At 41.4% G+C, this 21,936-nt stretch overlaps 1 protein-coding gene across 3 annotated transcripts in view; it reads left to right on the top strand.

Moving 5' to 3' along the window:
- The window catches only part of camk2d2 (calcium/calmodulin-dependent protein kinase (CaM kinase) II delta 2), a 52,768-nt gene that overhangs the window by 21,037 nt on the left and 9,795 nt on the right, over window positions 1-21,936 (top strand). For 2 of the 3 annotated variants that reach the window (XM_034081075.1, XM_034081082.1), the window contains exons 3-14: window positions 8,284-8,343; window positions 9,697-9,751; window positions 10,632-10,697; window positions 11,527-11,599; window positions 13,190-13,292; window positions 13,463-13,546; window positions 13,742-13,836; window positions 14,063-14,185; window positions 14,391-14,474; window positions 14,884-14,926; window positions 16,133-16,173; window positions 16,874-16,933. In XM_034081075.1, the coding sequence (XP_033936966.1) occupies window positions 8,284-8,343; window positions 9,697-9,751; window positions 10,632-10,697; window positions 11,527-11,599; window positions 13,190-13,292; window positions 13,463-13,546; window positions 13,742-13,836; window positions 14,063-14,185; window positions 14,391-14,474; window positions 14,884-14,926; window positions 16,133-16,173; window positions 16,874-16,933 (887 nt within the window). The remainder of the gene's footprint in view (window positions 1-8,283; window positions 8,344-9,696; window positions 9,752-10,631; window positions 10,698-11,526; window positions 11,600-13,189; window positions 13,293-13,462; window positions 13,547-13,741; window positions 13,837-14,062; window positions 14,186-14,390; window positions 14,475-14,883; window positions 14,927-16,132; window positions 16,174-16,873; window positions 16,934-21,936) is intronic. The other variant, XM_034081091.1, reaches the window with a different exon arrangement.

Below are 21,936 nucleotides of genomic sequence, written 5' to 3' on the forward strand. Positions count from 1 at the left end.
ATGCAGTTATCTCAAAAGTGTAGATGGAGAAGGAAAAGACAAATAAAAGAGGCTCTACTTAGTCATGCTCGCTGTTGACTATCCAAAATAGACGTCCTTAATATGGTATGAGGTGTGAAATCCTAATCTGGGCAAGAGAGACTGCTGCATTCTTGCAATGCTGATGCCACAAAATCATTTGTTTGAAACCATATGGTTTATGACACCAGAAATGCAGGATGTCCCTGCAGCCCTATGTTGACTTCGCATTTAAGTCAACTTAAATGAGAGCTGTGTTTCCATTCAGATTGTGTCCTTTAAAATATGCTATTTCAATTTTATAGCAATATATCATTACCAGAGAAGCTTTTGACACGGTTTTGTGATTACCATAAGCAAAATAGGCCTTTTTATAAAACTATTATTAACAACATGCAACATTTAACTACATTAAAAACCTATAAGAAAAGTAATTTTGACTAAAGACAAACCGAAATCCAACACCAGAAGAAACGTCAGAAATGTCCAGATGACTTCTTAATCACCAACCGTCATGGTCTTTCTTTATATATGAATAGTAATTCACTGCTGGTCAGAGTAACATACATAAAGACATTCAGACACACAGCTCAAGCCTGAATGATTACAGCTGACTGGGGTAGCTTCACATTTATCTGCACACTGGCTTCACATTATGCAGAATGCTGCTGTCAGTTATAACTATGTAAGCAAAAAGCCTCTCGCCAGTAGCTGTGGCAGTAGTGCTCAAGCCTGCACACACACACGGGTACATAAAGTATTGTAAAGCATTTTTGTCAGCCACTCAGATCTCATTGTCGTCAGGCAATGAGTGAGGCAGATTTCAGGCGACTGCAGCAGAAAATGGTTAGGGGAAGGTGTAAAGGGTCATTTTCTAGTCCATTCATTCATCAATCTTTGCCACGCTAACATACAGACAATCAAACCTCTATTCATACATATCGGTGCAATCTAATTTACTTGCATATATTTTTTAAGTTTGCACAGAGAGAACTTGCAAACTCCACATATATACAGGACCAGGATAATTATGAGGCAATAATGCTTTCACTGCTTTCAAAACATTCACTTGGGTATTGACAACTTCTTTGCCATTTTATTGATTCAAGCTAGAGTCTTTAGTATCACATTTTGTTCACAGTAAGTCTCTTACAGAATTAGAACATATAATTGTTATGTCTCACAGCATAGTTGTATTTTTAATACATGTTCACAGAGAGCGCTCTGCATGTTATGGTTACATATTGTAATGTTCCTGAGGACATGTGTTGAAATAACATGTGTTGTTTAAAGTGTGTATGTTGCCAACTTAGTTTCTCTTGCTTTTTTCTGTCTGTAGTTTGATAGTTGTGTGTGAACTCTCGATGTCGGCCATTTGCATGCAAGGCTGGTTTCACTGCAGAGGAGAGGAGAGGCCTGACGCTCTGATTGGTGCAGGAGTTGCTAGACAACAGATGTCCAGCCGGCTGGGAGGTGGACTACCTGTGGAGGAGGGAGAGAGCAAAGAGAGTGAAAGAAAATCGGAGGTGGAAAATTATGAGAAAGGGTTAGGATGTTATTTGACGGACATTTACATTGTACAGTGATTTCCAGCAGGCAAATATTGAACTAATGTTACCTGACCACCTTAGTATTCACCTTTCAGTCAGTGTTTGCTTGATGTGTTTTTGTTTTCAAAAGACACAACTTTGTCATGAAGGGTTAACAAGATAGGCCTAAAACAGCAAAAAACAATTACCTTTTAGTTAAAAATTCTGAGATAAAAGCATTTATCAATCAGTCCGACATTACATTGTTTGTCTAACTGACATTAAATTATTTACCTGAAATTGTTACAATTTATGAACATTTCAAATGTGTCAGTGACTGAAAGATGGTATGAAAAGGATTTGCTAACAGAAAATGCCTAATGATGTCCAAATGCATTATATGAGCAAAGTTACCACTTACTGAACTCTTTATGGGTGATTCTTGCATTTGGCATCTCTGCCATTAAAAAGAGTTGTAAAAACATTGCAGTGATTAAAACTACATCTGAATAGAAGGAAAGTCCTGCTTTAAATGCATTCTTGAGGACTGTTATATTTTTTCACACTTTTAAAAATAAAATAAAAAGGATAGAGACATTAAATATATTCTTTTATGGGTATGAAGTATTTATGTGGGCTGCCAGATATAATTTTACAGTGAGTAGGAAAAGAGCTTGGGGCTAAATGTGGACCAAGTTGAACTTCAACAAAGTACTGTTTGCTTTCCAATAATTTGTCTGCTGTAGAACACTGTCATGATACATTTGAAGGTTGAGCTATTATGTAGGTCAATAAGTATGTTTTAAAATATATATCTGGCTGTTAACCTACAAAAGACGATGCATTTATTATGTATATTATGATCTATACAAACATTTTGTATACAAATATAGTATGAACTTGTATGTGTACGACTGAAAGAGAGCCAGAGAGGTTGTGTCATTCAGTAACATTGAAGACTGACGCTGAGATCCAGAGATTAGTGACCTTGCTCGAAGGGGCCTGCTAATAATGAAATAATAGCTGAGATGCCCTTGTTTCTGGCTCTGCCTGTCAGGCTGCCTGTCTGCCTCTCTGCTGCTGTGCTCGTCTGTAAAGCTGGCAATAGACTCAAACCACATTTAGATTGGCTTGTTCTCACAGGCAATATGGCTGACTTGCGACGACACAGAAAAGCAGCACTGGAGTCTGTTTGTTGCAGCATGTGCAGGCCTCTTTTCACACTGTCTAGTTAAACCCTGAAGGTGCTTTTTACTAACATATGGTTAATTGTGCTATATAACCTTTGTCCTAGGGGGGACACATTTCCAGTGTATCTGCTGTTTATTTACACCTTTGTCACCTCTCCAATTTAAGTTGATGGTTTATAATTTAAAGCCAATCTGGCTTTATAATTTAAAGCCAATCTGATTAAATAAAGCCTTTAGTTTGGCATACGCTTGTAAAGCCCCCTTTTGATTTGTTATATTGGGCTTTAACATTTATTTGATTTGTTTAATTTGATCATGAAACTGATTGGCACACATCTACATCCTTGCCCATGGTTTAGGGAGGGAACGAACCATCAAATGTTATGCTTTTTGTTATGTACTTTTTTTTACAAACTATACCAAGAATAGGTTTTAAATCAACGTATTGCTCCTGTATTTTAGCTCGGAATGTAGTGCTGCCACGGCTCATGCTGTATCTGTTTTGCATTTCACTGTTGTTGTTTTTCTTAACTTGCGTCATGTCTTTCACTGCGCCTGTTGTTGACGAACAGTCTTTCAGTCACAGTGAACATACTGTACTGTACTGACATTTATTTAGCAGGCAGTGGACAGCGCGTCAAGTTCCATTTGGTCTAAAGTATACTGCGGCCTTAGGTGTGCCTATGTGTCTGCCTGTCACTTACTATACTGTAGATTCAGTACACCTACACAACCGAAGAGAAACCTGTATCTATAAAGGGAACACACTGCCTCTAGCTCTTTATTGGTCTTTTCCTTAGCTGCACTGAGTCCACAGTTTCCATAGCATCAAGAAGAGCAGAGGCAGGAGACATGGATGAGAGTGAAAAATAGGCGTCCTATTTTGACTGTAGAAAAAAAGTTGAACCCGCTGCTCTTCTTTCTCTCCTTCACTTTCTCTCTCCCTCTCATGCTCGTGCACTTCGTGTCCCGAGGCAAAGCTGAAATGGGTCGCCTTAACGCCGTGCTGCAACACTCATTATAACGACTGCTGCTCTTACTCAGTTCTTCCGGTTTAGAGCCACTGGTCTCTGGTGTCTTATGACAGGAAGATTTGTCACTTGTTGTTTGTCATAGTCAGATACAATCAGTCTGGTGTCATAGAGGAGATAGGTGCGATTTCTTTCTGAGGGCTCAGGAGTACATTAAACCTTACACCTGTTTTCCTTTCTGTCTCTCATTGTAGACAGTTTTGCTAGAATGCATGCAATATAGACAAAAATAAAGCATACTGTGTGTTTAGGTTGAAATAGACATATGTAACGTTCATGGGAGTTCCAGCTAATTGTTTTGGTTGTCTGGCCGGCCATTTTTTTTTCCGTTTTGGTGCACTCTCCCTGCTCCTATGTTGTTGTTTGTCAAAAATGCAGTTATATGTTTGTAGAAACCAAAATCAGAGCTAATTAAGAGTACATATTAGACTTGGACCAGGTGGATAGACAACTCCAAACATAATTTGATAAAAATGTGATATGTCAGTACTGTAGCCTACTTTGCTTGAAGAAGAAGATACCTTATTAGTGTAAGGTGACCAGATTTTCAAAATTAAAACCGGGGACATTTTGAGTTTTGCGGTCAAAACATCATTAACATATCCAATTTTCTTCACTGTTAAAGAAAAAAGGGGGACAATTCTGGTTCAATTTAATTTGAACATTTTAACTGTTGGATACAAACAGAAGGACGATAGCTCATATACTGTATGAGACTTCCAAGGTCTTCTATTTTGAAACTGTACATCAGAGTGATTAGATGGGGTGTCCTGCTATCACCCTGGAATGAAATAAGTATTTGATAATTTGACAGTTTTTTTATTTATTCTTGTATAAAAACAGAAGGACGATAGCCCATATATGAGATTTCAAAAGTATTTTATTTTGAAACTCTACATCAGATTTTCCTGATTTTCTCTGATTGACTAGATGGGGTCTCCTGCTATCACCCTGAAGTGAAATAAGTATTTTATTGACTTCGAATGACTCTTTGATTATGGACAGTTCCATTAAATAATAATCAAAATATAGATGGGCAATAGATCCAATTTGAGAGTTTAACAAAACCGCATACATTTTAAATTGTGCTTCAGAAAGTAATGTTATTTTAGGAGTGTTGTGAGATGATGTCAACATCAATTGAAATTAGTCACCCAGTGGAAATGTCCGATATGTCTTCATAACTGTATCCTTACATTTTACATTCACTCAGTTATAATGTGGTAGTTATACGTAGTTTGTTTTAAATTATTATTGATCTCATTATATAGTACATATTTCTTAATTTAAGCTCCAGTATATATGAATATGTTTGTGTTTTTTAGGTATATTTGTTATTGACCGAGTAAACGCTTTTACTTTGAAGGCAGTTTTTACAGGCCTACCGTAATGCATAGGATATTCACTATACTTTACCAATCAGGCTTCCTTATAATGTAATGGATACATAATCCTGCTGTAATGCTGATCAAGATCCCTCCGCTTCGCGTCGGTGTTCTTTTCTCCATAATGACCGCCTCACTGCACATTATCCCGCTTATTACAAGGCCACATTCTCAACAAAGTAACGATATGACTCCCAATATTAATTGAAATGCTTTTGTAGATTTAGAAAATGTTTTTATTGATTTAAAAAAATAGTTGGCTATTATTGATTTAAAATGACATGCATCCGCTAAGAAAAAATTTCCGTTGTTACTGTTTGAACTATGTAGCAACGGCAGGAGCTGCTTCGATAGCGTTTTTGCGGACCTTTTTGATTACAGATTTGAAAACATTGTTGCTGCTTTAAAAGTAGCACAATTCATTATGTCAAACCTTGTAAAGTATCTAGATATCCCTGCCCTAATGCCAAAGTAACTGGCAACTGAATATGTTTTGCCGTTTGATGTCTATGTCTGGACCGTTGCGTAAAAAGTATGGGTTTCTGCCCCGTTACTTCTCCGCTGTTTTATTGTCCCAACTGTATACAGTTAAATCGACTGGACTTCTTTCTGCAGAAGTGAGCGTCCTTAACAAGTAAGGGATCATGTGCTGCGACGCGGTCATTATGGGGAAAAGAACACCGACAGGCTGATCAGGAGCCCGACGCGAAGCGGAGGGATCTAGATCGGCATGAAGGTGTTCTTTTCCCCATAATGACCGCGTCGCTGCACATTATCCCGCTTATTACATGGCCACATTCTCAACAAAGTAACGACATGACTCCCAATATTAATTGAAATGCTTTTATGGATTTAGAAAATGATTTTATTGATTTAAAAAATAGTTGTATGTATTGATTTAAATTGACATGCATCCGCTAAGAAATATAGTCCGTTGTTACCGTTTGAACTAACGTAGCAACGGGCGGCAGGAACTGCTTCGATAGCGTTTTTGAGGAGCTTTCTGATTACAGATTTGAAAACATCGCTTCTTGCTTTAAAAGTAGCACAATTCATGATGTCAAACCTTGGAAAGTATCTAGATATCCCTGCCCTAATGCCAAAGTAACTGCACACTGAATATGTGTCGCCGTTTGATGTCTATGTCTGGACAGCTGCGTAAAAAGGAGAGTTTCTGCCCATTACTTCTCCGCTGTTTTCTTGTCCCTCTTGTCTTTTTGTTTTCTTCACTGGGGACTCATCATACGGTGGCCCTGAAGTGCAAGACACCACAGCAATTCACAAAACACCACAGCATTTCACAAAACACCACAGCATTTCACAAAACACTACAGCATTTCACAAAACACTACAGCATTTCACAAAACACCACAGCATTTCACAAAACACCACAGCATTTCACAAAACGCCACAGCATTTCAGAAAACGCCGCAGCATTTCAGAAAACACCACAGCATTTCACAAAACACCACAGCATTTCAGAAAACGCTGTCGGGTGTTGACCAATCACAAAGCGTCATTTCTTGACTGGCAGCAAAAACAACCAATCACAGCAGTGCTTCTCTGGCTGGCTCTGTCCAATCACAAACAAGAAGTGTTCTCCCTAAGGAATACCCTTTCCGTCCAATGTGAAATGCTGTGGCGTTTTCTGAAATGCTGTGGCATTTTGTGAAATGCTGTGGTGTTTTGTGAAATGCTGTGGTGTTTTCTGAAATGCTGTAGTGTTTTGTGAAATGCTGTGGTGTCTTGCACTTCAGGGCCACCGTATCATCAGCCACTAACCATTCCTCCAAATTACTGTGCTCTCCAAATATATTAAAATGAATGTTAAAATCCTCCATGTTGCTATCACACGACAGCGGAAAACTAAAGACAATCAGACAGTTTGCTTGCTGACAAGAGACGCTCTAACTGTTTTTCAAATGTAACAGTTTGAAAAGCCAACGGTAGGACCTGCTTGCGTTTTTGAGGAGCTTTTTGATTACAGATTTGAAAACATCGCTCCTTGCTTTAAAAGTAGCACAATTCATGGTGTCAAACCTTGGAAAGTATCTAGATATCCCTGCCCTAATGCCAAAGTAACTGGCAACTGAATATGTGTCGCCGTTTGATGTCTATGTCTGGACCGCTGCGTAAAAAGGAGGGTTTCTGCCCCGTTACTTCTCCGCTGTTTTTCATGTCCCAGTTCGAAAAGCAAACTGCATGCAGTTTGCTTTTCGGCCCAACTGTATACAGTTAAATCGACCGGACCTCTTTCTGAAGATGTGAGCGTCCTTAACAACGGTCAATAAGTCCTTGACAGCGGTCTGTCTGTTCGGTATTAACAACGTGTCACGTGTTCTAAATTGACCAATCAGAATCGAGTATTCAACTAAACCATGTAATAATGTAATTTAGCAACCCATTGATATGCAACCATACCAGGCGACCCTTTCAATATAGAACTTTCCAAGGAATGACATGCCAGGCAACAGCTTGAGTCAATGACTACTTCCTGCCTGTACTACTGACCTTCACATTCAGTGCGACAGGAAGTAAACTGAAACCCATTTAAAATGTTAATGTTAACAACTGTCACTCCAGTAAACCAAGTCTGCTGTAAGTGAACAAATAAATGTTAAGAGCAAGAAAAAGTATCCGAATGATCATTACATTTAGATTTGAGTTTGGCCTCAGACACTGTTTATTTAATAAATGTTTGTATCATTGCATGTTTATTTTGATCAGCTAAAGGAACCTGCAAGCTGGAGCTCATATTAAGCCTGACACTGGGTCAAAATGAATGCACTGTGGCTGCTCACTCTGTTTGTTGTCGACTGTAATATGCCTGTTTGTCGAACAGAATCAAGCACTCAGGTCACATTATTTTTATCAAGCATTTCAGTTCTAAAAAAGAACAGGGCTGTCACACGGCCAACCGACACGTACAGTACATGCTGAGGTGTGAATATCACTTACACAAACACACACTGACAACACTGCGCTGTCCTCCACTGAGTCAAAACTAACTTGCAGCCAACTTCATGTTCGATGATTCTCAAAGCCAATCATAGCAGGGAACAGTAAAGAGTATTCAAAATAACTTGTCTCTGTTTCTCTCTGTGTTTGTGTCTCCTCTGTTTTCTTTTAGATCATCAAAAGCTGGAGAGAGAGGCGAGGATTTGTCGTTTACTAAAGCACACCAACATCGGTGAGCTGCGAGTCCTCAATCTTAAAATATGCACAGTCCACACACTGATACTTACGAAAAACACATATTTTGTTCTGGCCTCTGGTGAATCCTGCTATGGCTATTCATCTTTTAGACACAGTTATGAGAGAGACAAGTTTATCTGTGTGTGTGTGTGTGTGTGTGTGTGTGTGTGTGTGTGTGTGTCCGTACACACATATTTTTTTAATGATGATCTATCTGTGTGCTCTCAGCTGAATAATCAGAAAACCATACACCAGTGACCCTTTACACTCTTTCCTCCTCATTATACCTCGACAGAACCTGTCTCTCATCCTTTGTTATTTTCATACTCATCCAGTCATGTTCTTTCTGTTCCTCACTATCATTTTTTCCGATTTCTTAAATCAGCCACATCTGCGATTCAAGTCGGTTTTTCACGATAACTTCTGCTTTTACAAAGTTTGAGGACATCTATGATTGAACCTTTGAAATCTTAAAAAAGTAGAAAAAAGACAATATATGATGCATTGTTGACTTTGACTGAGCAAAAGATACAATACAGTATATTGTTGGGTCAATGTTAATATCCGTCAATATGGAAAAATGAATATGTATATTAATGCGCAAAAACAGATTATATGAAAGAGATATAGGATAGTATATTGAGATTGTAACAGTACCTCATTTTATCAATTGCCAAGTCACAACTGAAGCAAATCCAGAATTTGTATTTTCTCATATTAAATGTTTGAATAGATTTACAAAAAAGCCAAAGATTTGATCCTATATTCCTTCTTAATCCATGTTGAGCCCTCAGATGCCAGTTTATATTTAAAACTGTAATGCAATAATCATTAAATAGTTCACTGATTTAAATGGCGCACAGCTAAGTGTATGAGTACAGGTTTGTTTCTGGGATTTAGTTTCATAGACCAACTATAAACTATAAACTATAAGGAAATGTAGCCTCTAGTTTGGCTTGAGTTTGTTTATAGGACTGGTTTAAGTCTTAGTTGTTCTCCAGTACTTTAACTAATCACCGTGATTGTAGCGATGGAACTGTGCTAAAAAACCTTTTGAGAATGTGTTCCTTACAACATGAATCATCACATTAAGTAGGGCTACAACATACTTTGCTTTGCAAACTCATTTTCATGATTTACATGCTTCACACTGCTTCTTTGCATATTACCACTGTATTTCTGATACACCTGACAACTAACCAACTCTGACGAACCGCAACACAAAGGATAATGTGAATAATAAGTATTGGTACTAGTATTTTTGCAGCAGTATTGAATGCTTTTGGTTTCATCTGGCTTTTTCTTTTGTCTGTTTTCTTTTCCCATTTTTCTTTGATCTCCTCAACAGTACGACTCCATGAAAGCATATCAGAAGAGGGTTTCCACTATCTGGTGTTTGATCTGTAAGTTACAGACTCTATTTCTCACACACACATATGTGTGTATGTGCACATACACACTGTAACATTGTGTAGAGAAATGTTAGTGAAGATGGATTGGACTGGACCATCTTTTTCTTAAATCCTTTCCTTGTGTTTGGTATAGTCCTTTTAGTTAGGTTATAGCAAACTATTGATTTAGTAAACCAAGTTGCACAAAAAGACTTCATTTTTAGAAGGACACAGTTACAAGGACTACTGACAAAGTGTAGAGTTTGTCCGGAACCAGAAGTGACACAAGAGAGTAATGTTAAGTACAAACCAATTGCTGAATAATATATTACCAGCAAAACACCCTTGGACACTCGTGTGGTCTCTCAATTACAAGGTATCCTGCCATAAAGCATATTATCGTTTATTTTACATTAAATGGGACAATCATTTACAAAATGAAAATCATGCTGTATTGAGAGAGACTTAACGCTAGTAATTGGGACCAAAAACTTGTTAAATAATGTTGACTAGGGTAATAAGTCAAGTGAGAAGTAGTCATTTTCTCAACTGTCAGGTCAAGGTTGTAAACTATATTTAATTTGAACTAACAATACCTCTTTCATTTTCCACAGCCCAGCAATTAAACCTTTCGCCAACTTGTTTTATTTCAGTAATGCGTTATTCTTTGCTCTAATGAGGCCGTGTTTGAACTCAGCAACAGGCTCCTGACCTATATACCTCCTCCTGCATGTGGATGTGTGAATGTGGTGGATGGGCCTAAAGCTGTGTGTGTTGTAAGCTATTTAGGTAACTGTGTAGTATAAACCTTTAAAAAAAAAAGAACGATTGTTGCAGTTATTGTTACAGAGACGGAAACATGTGCTGTATTGTTTTCCCTGTTCCTCCACAGCGTTACAGGAGGAGAGCTTTTCGAGGACATCGTGGCCAGGGAGTACTACAGTGAGGCTGATGCCAGGTAACACACACACACACACACACACACACACACACACACACACACACACACACACACACACACACACACACACACACACACACACACACACACACACACACACACACACACACACACCACACACACACACACACACACACACACACACACACACACACACACACACACACACACACACACACACACACACACACACACACACACACACACACACACACACACACACACACACACACACACACACACACACACACACACACACACACACACACACACACACACACACACACACACACAGTGCTGAGCACAGCAGCCATTATACATCTCTGTCTATAACTGGTGGTGAGGGTGTGTATATGCTACATTTGTGTGTTTCACATATGGTCTTCTCTGGGGTGCGATACAGCTGCCTTGTCTAGTTATTTATAAAGGTGATTAACGACATATAGCCTGCGGTATTAATCATACATAACCTATCTTACATTGCCAGCTTTGTGTTAAAATACTTCCTCCCCAGAGAGAGAGAGAAAGGGAAAGGAAGAGTGTGTGTGTATCTGTGTTTCCTTGGTGTGACTTGGTTTGTCTATGTAATGTAATGCATCCAATCTTATGAAAAATGACTTACTGTAACCTGTCAAGAAAACAGCATCACACATAAGTAGCCTTATGAGGGGGACTATGATGTATTGCCAGTGATGTTTCCTCTTCTAATACTGTCAATTAATTCAGCTCCTCTTCGCTTCTCTGCCTTTCTTCCTTTCCTTTTCCGTCTCTCCTTCCATTTGTTCCATGACAATCCTGTGCTTGTTCATTACCCTCCGGCACTCAGCCACTGCATACAGCAGATCCTCGAGAGTGTCCAGCACTGCCATGTTAATGGGATCGTCCACAGAGATCTGAAGGTTTGTATGACCGCAGCCTCTGCTGCAGCCATGTTCAGTCCTGACTGTGTACAACAGATGGCAACTTTCTAAAAGGCAAAGTGATTCCCTTTACACCCCTCACCCTTAGCGTCCAGACATTTTTCTTAATTTTACAATCTGTTAGTTGAATGAATTAAAATCAATATTTATGTTGATGTGTAGGAAAACATATTGGCATCATTATTTGCCAAAGTATTACATATTTCCTGTAATGAAGCACACGTTTTAAATAATTAATAAAGATGATTTGACCTTGACCTCATCTTTAAAATAGTCTGCAATTCTGGTATGTAGAATAAGATTAAGACATACCAAACTGCAAAGGCTTAAGGCTCATATTGTAGAGTCTTATTGAGTATATGTTCTGGGCTTAATACCTGTCTTGTCAACGTCAAGAACAAGTATCCTCATCTGATACTACCCTTGATGTTGCACAGCGCATGCTAGCAACTTTATGTTTGTGTATGTGATGTCGTAGTACCCTGCGTGCATTGCTATGGTAACAGCAATAGGAGCAATCACAATCCAGTACTTCCGGAATGATCTACATTTGCATAATTATGATAAAAAATAATGTTGAGATTTTAAAGATTTTTTTAAGGTCATGAATATTCTAATGATAGTTTGTATTCTCTTAACCTCCCAAGAGTGTTTTTTATGTCAAAGGAAAAGGGAAGAGAGAGCTCACGAATATTTTCAAATGTGCATATGTAGGTATACCGCAAGAAACATTGAGTAAATCAGACTTTATAAGAGGAGCTGTCCTTTTCTGGGGTGATGTTAAGTTTTCAAGTGCTTTATAATCAGGAGGATTTCTTCATAATTATGTAAATGATTATGTTGATGTTGTCCAGTTGTCACTAAGTGTTCTGTTGAGGAATATTTCTGGCATAAACTGTGTCCTCACAGGCTGTCTGTGTAGAGTCTCTAAATGTTAGAAAATGTATTATTCATTAGAGAACCCTATCTAACTGGCCTTAGGTCAGCAAAGACCTTTCTGTACCTGGGCCCTTGTGTGTGTGTCTGTGTGTTAGAGAGTGTGTTTAAGCGTTTGAGTGCATATATTTATAATTGTGCAAAATAATGCTAGTGTGCAGTGTGTGTTTTTCGTTACCCATATGTGACTGAGTCCCTTGATTTTACACCCACGTCTCCTGTTACACCACACCTCCCTCCTGTATCCTTCTCCCTGCAGTGTGCACTTTGTTCCCACTCATGGATTTTAACAGTGGATTGATGTTTTTGTGGACGAGCACATCATGTCTGCTACAAATTCACTCTCTCAGAATCCATGAGATTTTGGGAACAAGTCCACAGCTCCAGGGTGGAAAATGTCCTTTGTCACGTAGAGATTTGGTCCCGTGCACATTTCTGTTTCTCTGTCATTTGTGTGGCAGAACGGGAGTTGCCTCAGACACTGATTTAAGAGCAGTTTAGCATCATTGACCCCTAATAATTCGTATTAGGATTCGGTTTAGCTAATCTGATTTTAGATCTGTGTCTGTGGGCAGCTTGTTCCCAGAGCGTGTGACCTCTCACCTCTAACCTGTTTGACTCCGCCCCCCCCAGCCTGAGAACCTTCTATTGGCCAGTAAGCTGAAGGGGGCGGCGGTCAAGTTGGCTGACTTTGGGCTGGCTATCGAGGTGCAGGGGGACCAGCAGGCATGGTTTGGTGAGTATTCATCCATCCATTTCTCAACCTGGATCAGTTGGTCAATCAAGCAAACAGCCAGTTGATCAATCAATCAATCACTCATTTAGTTGCGAAACAGCCCAGTCATTGAATTGCCCACTCCTGCCTACCACTCCACATCTCCTCCCCCCTCCATATCACTTCTCCAGGTTTTGCCGGCACCCCGGGCTACTTGTCTCCGGAGGTACTGAGGAAAGACCCATATGGGAAGCCAGTGGACATGTGGGCTTGTGGTAAATAACACTCAAATTCTCTCAGTGCAGCTGTTTGAATGAAGTTGATGCTGAAGCTAAAGTCTTTATGGCATTCTGCAACAACACTGCAGCTTTATGTTGTGTGAAGTTTTAAATATAAGGGAATACTATGCTTTTGTTCTGTGTACAGTACTGCAGTATGTTGGTATTTCTTACCATGTCACTGCCTTTCAGGTGTGATATTATACATTCTGCTGGTGGGCTACCCTCCCTTCTGGGATGAGGACCAGCACCGCCTTTACCAGCAAATCAAGGCTGGAGCTTATGATGTAAGTGCACATACATATACATTACAAATGAAAACTAACTTTGTATTGGTTTTAATAATTCATTTGAATGATTACATTATTTGTATACCTACTGATTTCCTCAGCTGTTGGACATTAATTCAGCTAAAGGATGTTCAAATAAAAAGTGAATACACGAGTTATGATGCTATATTTTGTCCTTATTAATTTTTACGTCATTGTTTTACACTTTCTTCTTTTTGACTAGTTCCCATCCCCAGAGTGGGACACTGTCACTCCTGACGCCAAAGATCTGATCAACAAGATGCTAACCATCAACCCCAGTAAACGCATCACTGCCGCAGAGGCCCTCAAACATCCCTGGATCTGCGTATGTGGCACACACACACACAAATTACAGATATGCAGAACACACAAATAAGCTGCTTCACAGTCAGATGCCTCAGTAGCATCAATGATCCAACTTGTACAAACAAGCAAAATCCCATTGCCCAATCATGCAAATGCCTACAATCCTGCCATCTATTGTTTCCATTCTCCCTTAATCCTCAAATCCTCTCATCTTCTTCCTGCAGCAACGGTCCACCGTAGCTTCCATGATGCACAGGCAGGAGACTGTGGAGTGCCTGAAGAAATTCAACGCCAGGAGGAAACTCAAGGTGAGTGTTCTGGCAGTCCTTCATGTTTCTATTTATATAGAATACATCCAGACATGTCTCAATCCCCCCCTCTCTCTCTCTCTCTCTCTCTCTCTCTCTCTCTCTCTCTCTCTCTCTCTCTCTCTCTCTCTCTCTCTCTCTCTCTCTCTCTCTCTCTGTCTCTGTCTCTGTCTCTGTCTCTCTCTCTCTGTCTCTCTCTCTCTGTCTCTCTCTCTCTCTGTCTCTGTCTCTGTCTTCCATACTCAAGACTTTACTGGGTAACTTGACTATAATATGGCTTCTTCTCTAAAACCTTCAAGTTGACCTTTTGCTGTGCTCCTCTTTCTTGCTGTGAGCTTGGAATCAATCTCCCTATTTCTGTCTATTCCTTTCCCCCCCTTTTTTTCTTCCAAATATTCTATGACTGCAGGGAGCCATATTGACCACCTTGCTGGTCACAAGAAACTTCTCAGGTATGTCTCTCTGAGCCTGGTATTCAATACCTGGTTATATATCCTATAAACTAAAGACATTTATGTTATAGAAACAGGAGGCTTGAAATACTTCTCAGCATTTTCTCTTGGTTTTAGTTTGGTTATCGTCATCACAAAAACAATCTTTTAGTCTTTTAAGAAAATAAAGTCAGATTCACTACACATTTGGTAAAAGATATGTGATGTGGCATTATTGAACTATAATATAGAATAGATTCTTTAAAACCTATTTGTTTATGCCTTCAGTCTGTTTTTTCTTGTTGAACAATTATTATTTTGGCACATAGGTGCTGTTGGTAAATAAAGCCACCTCTCTTTATCTCTCTAACTGTTGCTATTTCACTTTATCCCGGTTTTGCGCTCTATCATACCGTTTTGCATGCATTTCGTTTGACCTATGTCTATTTTCTCTGGCTCTCAATAGCCTGCTTTCTTTCTTCATTCTACAGTAAAATGCATTAGTGCATTTGTGTCTTTTATTCATCATTCTTTTTCCTTTTTTCAATTTGTTTTCCTTATTTTGTTTGGATTGTGGTTTCCATTTGAGGTAAGATTTCTTAGAATGACAGGGAAATATGTGGGTGTGGGCAAAACTAAATAGTTTTGGTGTTAAGGCCTTACTTACTCTTTTACTATCAAATCACTCATGCATGAGGTAAAGTGTTTGGTATTCAAAAGAATAATTTGGAGCTCATTCTTGCAAACGTTCCAATATGAGATAAGAATGACATTTTGACAAAGGTTACAGCATGTTTTTTTTTAATGCAATCTGGTGTTTGGGGTTTCTTTATGCCTTGGTAAATCAAACAGAGAATAGTTGTGGGATTATATGTGTGGGTGCTAGTGGTTAAGTGCATGTGTATGAGCGCAAATGTATACTTAAAATGCTGTGTGGGTCTGTTGGAGATGGGTTTATTACCCCTATCATCACATCCTAAATACACACCCATCCTTCAGCCCTTCATGTGAATTAGTATGTACTGTAGTAGGAAGGCCGACTTGCATAAATGAAGATGTTATTTGAGCATCTGTTGCATTGCATTATGGATCTTGCAGTTGGATTTTGCACCTGGAGTTTGAAGATAAGCACAGTTGACTGACATGCTTGCTGCATGTTAGTGTAGCCTCAGGCTTCTGTTTGGGAACTCTCCTGCTGACGTTTTGTCTATTTCTTTCCTTCTGCAGCAGCCAAAAGTTTGCTCAACAAGAAGGCAGATGCAGTAAAGGTGGGTTGCTTTGCTCAGTGAACAAAATGCATTGTTAAATGCATTTGTTTGCTCAATCTGTTCAGTGTCTGAGGGGCCTTCCAGATAATAACTATGCACTGTGCACAAAATAATATTACCATTCAGGGAGAGTCACTGCATGCAGGGGGCAATGGTTGTTATATTTTTAGCTTAATCTCCTTTTTCCTTCAATTAATGATTTGACAAGTAAATATTTACTTATTTATAAATAATAGTTTAATCTATTGGCACAGTTTATGTGGCAATTGAATACATGTTTTATTACCTGTAGGTTGCTACCTTATCGGACAGCATGGTTTATTAAAAAATAGATGTAAACAATTGTCTTCTTATCTCTCCAAGTTTTACAGTCTGCTTGTATTCTCATAAGTCTAGCACCTTAGAAACGCAAGCAGTTTCCCTTTGAATACTTTTTTTCAGAACAGTCTAGTTTAAACGAGCTTTACTCAACACAACTACCCTCCTGCTAAGTGTTCTTTATACAAAACACAGATTTGATTAAGATGTCTCGCTTGGTTACAATGTTAGACTCGGTAACATCACATCTATGGGACACATGAGTTGGGATGATCTCTTTGGAGTGAACTATAGCCAGAGTGTGTGTGTTAAAGTGTGTATGCACAAATGTGTGTCTGAAAAGTGTGTATGTGTCATATCCCCTCTACACTGCCCCCTGCAGGTCAACAACAAAGCCAACACAGTGACCAGTCCTAAAGAAACTGGCCCTACCCCTACTCTGGTATAAACACACCTTGTCCTACACCCTCACCTTCATCCACAACACCTCTAATACCCCCCCCCCACCCTTTTGTGAAGGAGGTACAGGTTCACCCTTTAAAACAGGCTCAGATCATTTATCGTTTGCTGCCGCCTTGCTTGAGAAGACTTACATTCTTAACCAGGTGTATAGGAATAAATAAAATAAAATGAGTGAAACGGATGTCTAGCTAAATATTGGCTATCCTTGAAATAGTGTGTTTCAGCTTTCAAGGCTGCACTGCATGTCGCTGCTCCAGCATATTTGATACAGCTACCCATAAAGAATAAACTATTAACAATTCAGATTTCATTTAATCATCTGAATTAGCATGCATGGAGCATACATATTATGTTTATGTTACTGAAACAATAAGCCTTTACACACACCTATGGATTGGAGTGTGTTTTAAAAATATTTAATAAGGAGGAACCTCTACCTCATCCCTCACCCCCCCCCCCTCTCTTTCCCTCTTTACCTCCTCAAGAACTCCTATTCACTACACACAGATTAGATTAGATTAGATTGTCTGTGCATGGTTGGAGTGTGAGGATGTTGCGTTATGATGATGCTACCTTCCTAAGTGTTTTGGCTGTCACTCATTGGCTGGTGCATGGTGTCTGCTGATTGGCTGTCTACATCAGGCCACATGACTGTTGCTCTGCATGATGTCAAAGGCTTTCTGTCCCCCCATTTGCTGTGAAGAAGATTACGCATGAACACAGGCACATGGCATCTCTCTCTTTCTCAAGCCTCCTCTCGCTCTCTCTCTATCATAATGTACACACACACACACACACACACACACACACACACACACACACACACACACACACACACACACACACACACACACACACACACACACACACACACACACACACACACACACACACACACACACACACACACACACACACACACACACACACACACACACACACACACACACACACACACACACACACACACACACACACACACACACACACACACACACACACACACACACACACACACACACACACACACACACACACACACACACACACACACACACACACACACAGAGATATACAGGCTGCTGATGTTGTAATCTAGTGTAATCGGCAGAGTGATTAAAAGGACTGAGCGGGTCATAAGGGTCGATTCAGCAGAAGCCCAGACCTTTGATTACCAAGGCAGGACACTGTAGTGGGCTGGTGAGAGAAATGCAGAAAAATACATTGAGACATGTCATTTAGGAGGAGAGAGAAAAGGGTGAAGAATGAAAAGCAAGGGGAAAAAAGCAATAGAAGAGATGTATGTATAAACAGATAGATGGATGGATAGATAGATAGATGGATAGATAGATATATAGATGGATAGACAGAGATGGATAGATAGATAGATAGATAGATGGACAGATGGATAGACAGATGGATGGATAGATGGTAGGGGTGTAACGGTACACGGGTACCAGAAATTATTCGGTACGGGCCCTTCGGTTCGGTACACATGTGTACCGAAGTGTACCGAACGAATATAACGTTAAACGTAAAAAATTGAGAACGTGAACAACTTCTTGGAAGTAATCTCAGGTGCTGCGTCGCAGCATTCAGAGTAATTTGCTCCCATTGTGTTCAACGCGTCATAGAGCGAGCAAGTCATTTCATTGGACGAGCTGGTCAGAGGGATGCGTTCAAATGTAGTCAGTAAATTGAGGAACTGTCGAAATGGCGAACGCAGATAAAGTTGAGCTCGAAAATCCTCCAGCATCATTGAAGTCTCCGGTTTGGGAACATTTTGGTTTCGCAGTTACGTACAAGGATGACGGACAAAGACAGGTGGACCGAACCAAAGCTGTTTGTCGGCATTGTTCAACTAAAATTGGTTACGCGGCTGGCAATACATCAAACTTGCACACTCATTTGAAAAGGCATCACCCGAACGTGAATATCACCGGTACCAAAAGACTGAAGTGCAAACCCAACTCCCACTAGCATTTAGCCTCCACCACTCGCAAAAACTTCAGATCGAGCCAAAGCTATTAAAAACGCCAAATATCCTTATGTTGCCATGTTAGCAAAGCGCTACCTGGCTGTATCTGCTACCTCTGTCCCTAGTGAGAGGGTGTTCTCCACAGCAGGAGACATTGCTAGTGCCAGCAGATCTATAGATTACTTACGTAACCCCAGTTCTCAGAGTAACATGAAGTGAGATGTCTCACTATGGGATGCGCCTCATCGCGGAGCAAACACAAGCATCAATCTCATTACGCCAATCCTGATTGGCTGGTGATCTTGACGTCAGCGTCAGGGAATTCACCCCCTATAAGTAGCTTGCGCCACGACGCATGCGTCATTCAAAATAAGCACCTCTTCTCGGTTCACCATAGCAAGGAGGGCCGTCTGGTGAGACATCTCACTTCATGTTACTCTGAGTACTGGGGTTACGTAAGTAACCTATAGTTCTCATTCATAACACTCCGTTCGATGGCTCACTATGGGAAATTGTAGCTCCCGTATTATCAGACGAGCTTATCTCGAAAATCACCAAACCAACCAGAACTTAACAGGTAGAGCTCTGACTCAACCAGGTGCCCAGCACTGCTTGAGTCACACTGGGAGCAGAACGTCCAGACTGTTAAGAGGCGGACAAAAGTGAGCGGCGAGGACCAGCTCGCCGCTGCACCAATGTCTTGGATGGGAGACATCCTGGACAGAGCCCAGGATGCAGCCAGACCCTGAGTCGAAAGAGCTCGCGGACCCGAGGGTGCCTGCGAACTCTGACTCGTATGGGCCCCAAAGCAATTGCTTCCACAAACCAGTGGGAGAGCCGTTGCTTAGTAACAGGCTTGCCCTTATAAGGGTTAGCCCAGGACACAAGGAGTTGGTCATTATGGCGAAGCACCCTTGATCTGTCCCTGTACGTGCGTAAAGCACGGGCTAGACAAGGCAAATCCGGCCGCTGTTCCCCGGAGGAATACAGTGGCGGGGAGGATGCCTCAATGTCAAATGTGGTACCTGAACCAACCGCCTTAAGATAAAGGCAGGGTTGGGCTTCAACCACACTCTGTTTGCCCTGGGGCGAACTGAGTGCATGAAGACTGTACAGATAGTGCATGAGTGCCACTGGCTCGCTTGGCAGCTGCCAGGGTCAGCTTCATGTCACACTGTATTCAGATTGTACCACTCACGGGCCAGGCCCATAGAGCCAAGCGCTCTGGGTGTGGGTGAAAGATCGCCCCCCCCCGCTTGGGACAGTGTGTCCCTGCGTATTGGGAGCTGCCATGGCTGCCCGCACAGCAGCTGATATATCTCCGCTAGCCAGTACATAGCTGGCCAGTGCGGAGCTATCAGGATAAGTGTGTGGCGTTGCTCTCTCACTCTGGCCAGAGTTGGGGGTATCAGAGCCAGGGGTGGGAACGCGTACAGAAGGCCCGGGGGCCAATCGTGCGCGAGTGCATCCACGCCTAACGGTGCATTTAGATCGCGCATCGAAAAGAACAGCCGACACTGAGCGTTGTCTTTCGATGCGAACAGATCCACCGCGGCTCTGCCGTAACGCACCCACAGCTGGCTCACAATCCTTGGATGTAGAGTCCAGTCTGCATAAAGTGGTGCACCTCTGGACAGCAGATCTGCCCCGAGGTTCATCAATCCCGGTACGTGCGTCGCTCTCAGAGAGAGGAGACGTCTACCGCTCCATAGGATCAGTTTGTGCGCCAGTGTGTGTAACTGGAGAGAACGCAAACCCACTTGGCGGTTAATATACGATATTGTGGTCGTATTGTCTGTCCTCACGAAGACGTGATGTCCCCTGAGGAAAGGCAGAAAGCGTTTTAGGGTGAGAAATACCGCTAAAAACTCCAGGTAATTTATGTGCGCCCGCTGGAGGTCTCTGCTCCAAAGACCCCTCACCGGGCGACCTTCGTAAATACCTCCCCAACCTGTCAGACATGCGTCCGTGGTGACCACTTTCCGTGAAAGGGCAGCACCCATAGGCACACCCCGTACTAGAAAAGTCGGGTGCAGCCAGTGGCGCAGTGCCATTACGCATTTCACAGTAACCATCACTCTTTAGTTTTAGAGCGGCCACCCAGCGCTGAAACTCCCTCATGTGTAAGCGTCCCAGTCGTACGACCAGGATGGCCGACGCCATGAGCCCCAGCAATCGCAGGCATGATCTGAAGAGAACATGTTTGCGCAGCTGGAAAAGAGCGAGACAAGCCCTGAAAGCTTTCACTCTTTCCGCTGACAGGCGGGCTGTAAAGGGCACCGAGTTCAGGCGTAAACCCAGGAAGAGTATAGTCTGTGCGGGGCACAACATGCTGTTCTCTGTGTTTATTATGAAACCCAGGTTGAGCAGGTGCTTTACGAGGACATTTGTCTGCGTAACAGCCTCCTGCTCCGACTGTGCGAGAAGCAGCCAGTCGTCCAGGTAGGTCGCCAGGCGAATACCCTGTTGTCTTAACGGGGCTTCCGTACATCGTACAAACACCCTTGGACTGAGAGACAGACCGAAGGGGAGTACTCTGTATTCATAACAGATCCCCTGAAATGCGAATCTCAGATATTTCCTGTGTGGGTAATATACTGGGATGTGAAAATACGCATCTTTCAGGTCGACTGATGTAAACCAGTCGTCTTGTCGCACGAGCCGCAGCAGAGATGTGTGAGTGAGCATTCTGAACTTATATCTTTTTAGATATTTGTTCAGAACCCTCAAATCAAGTATTGGCCGAATTCCGTTCCCTCCCCGTTTGGGAACGAGGAAGTACTTGGAATAGAAGTCGCCCTGACTCTGCTCGGCGGGTACAATAGATATAGCCCTCTTTTCTAGGAGTGAGAGAATCTCTCTCTCCAGAATATGGGCTGACTCTCCTCGGGCCTGCGAATGCAGAATGCCCGAGAAGCGAGGGGGGGTGACAGCGAATTGGAGTCTGTAGCCCCGTGTTACTGTCTTGAAAACCCAAGCAGATGATGTGAGCATCTTCCACTGCA

The sequence above is a fragment of the Pseudochaenichthys georgianus genome, chromosome 1 (genome assembly GCF_902827115.2).
Source record: "Pseudochaenichthys georgianus chromosome 1, fPseGeo1.2, whole genome shotgun sequence".
In the NCBI taxonomy this organism is placed as follows: Eukaryota; Metazoa; Chordata; class Actinopteri; order Perciformes; family Channichthyidae; genus Pseudochaenichthys; species Pseudochaenichthys georgianus.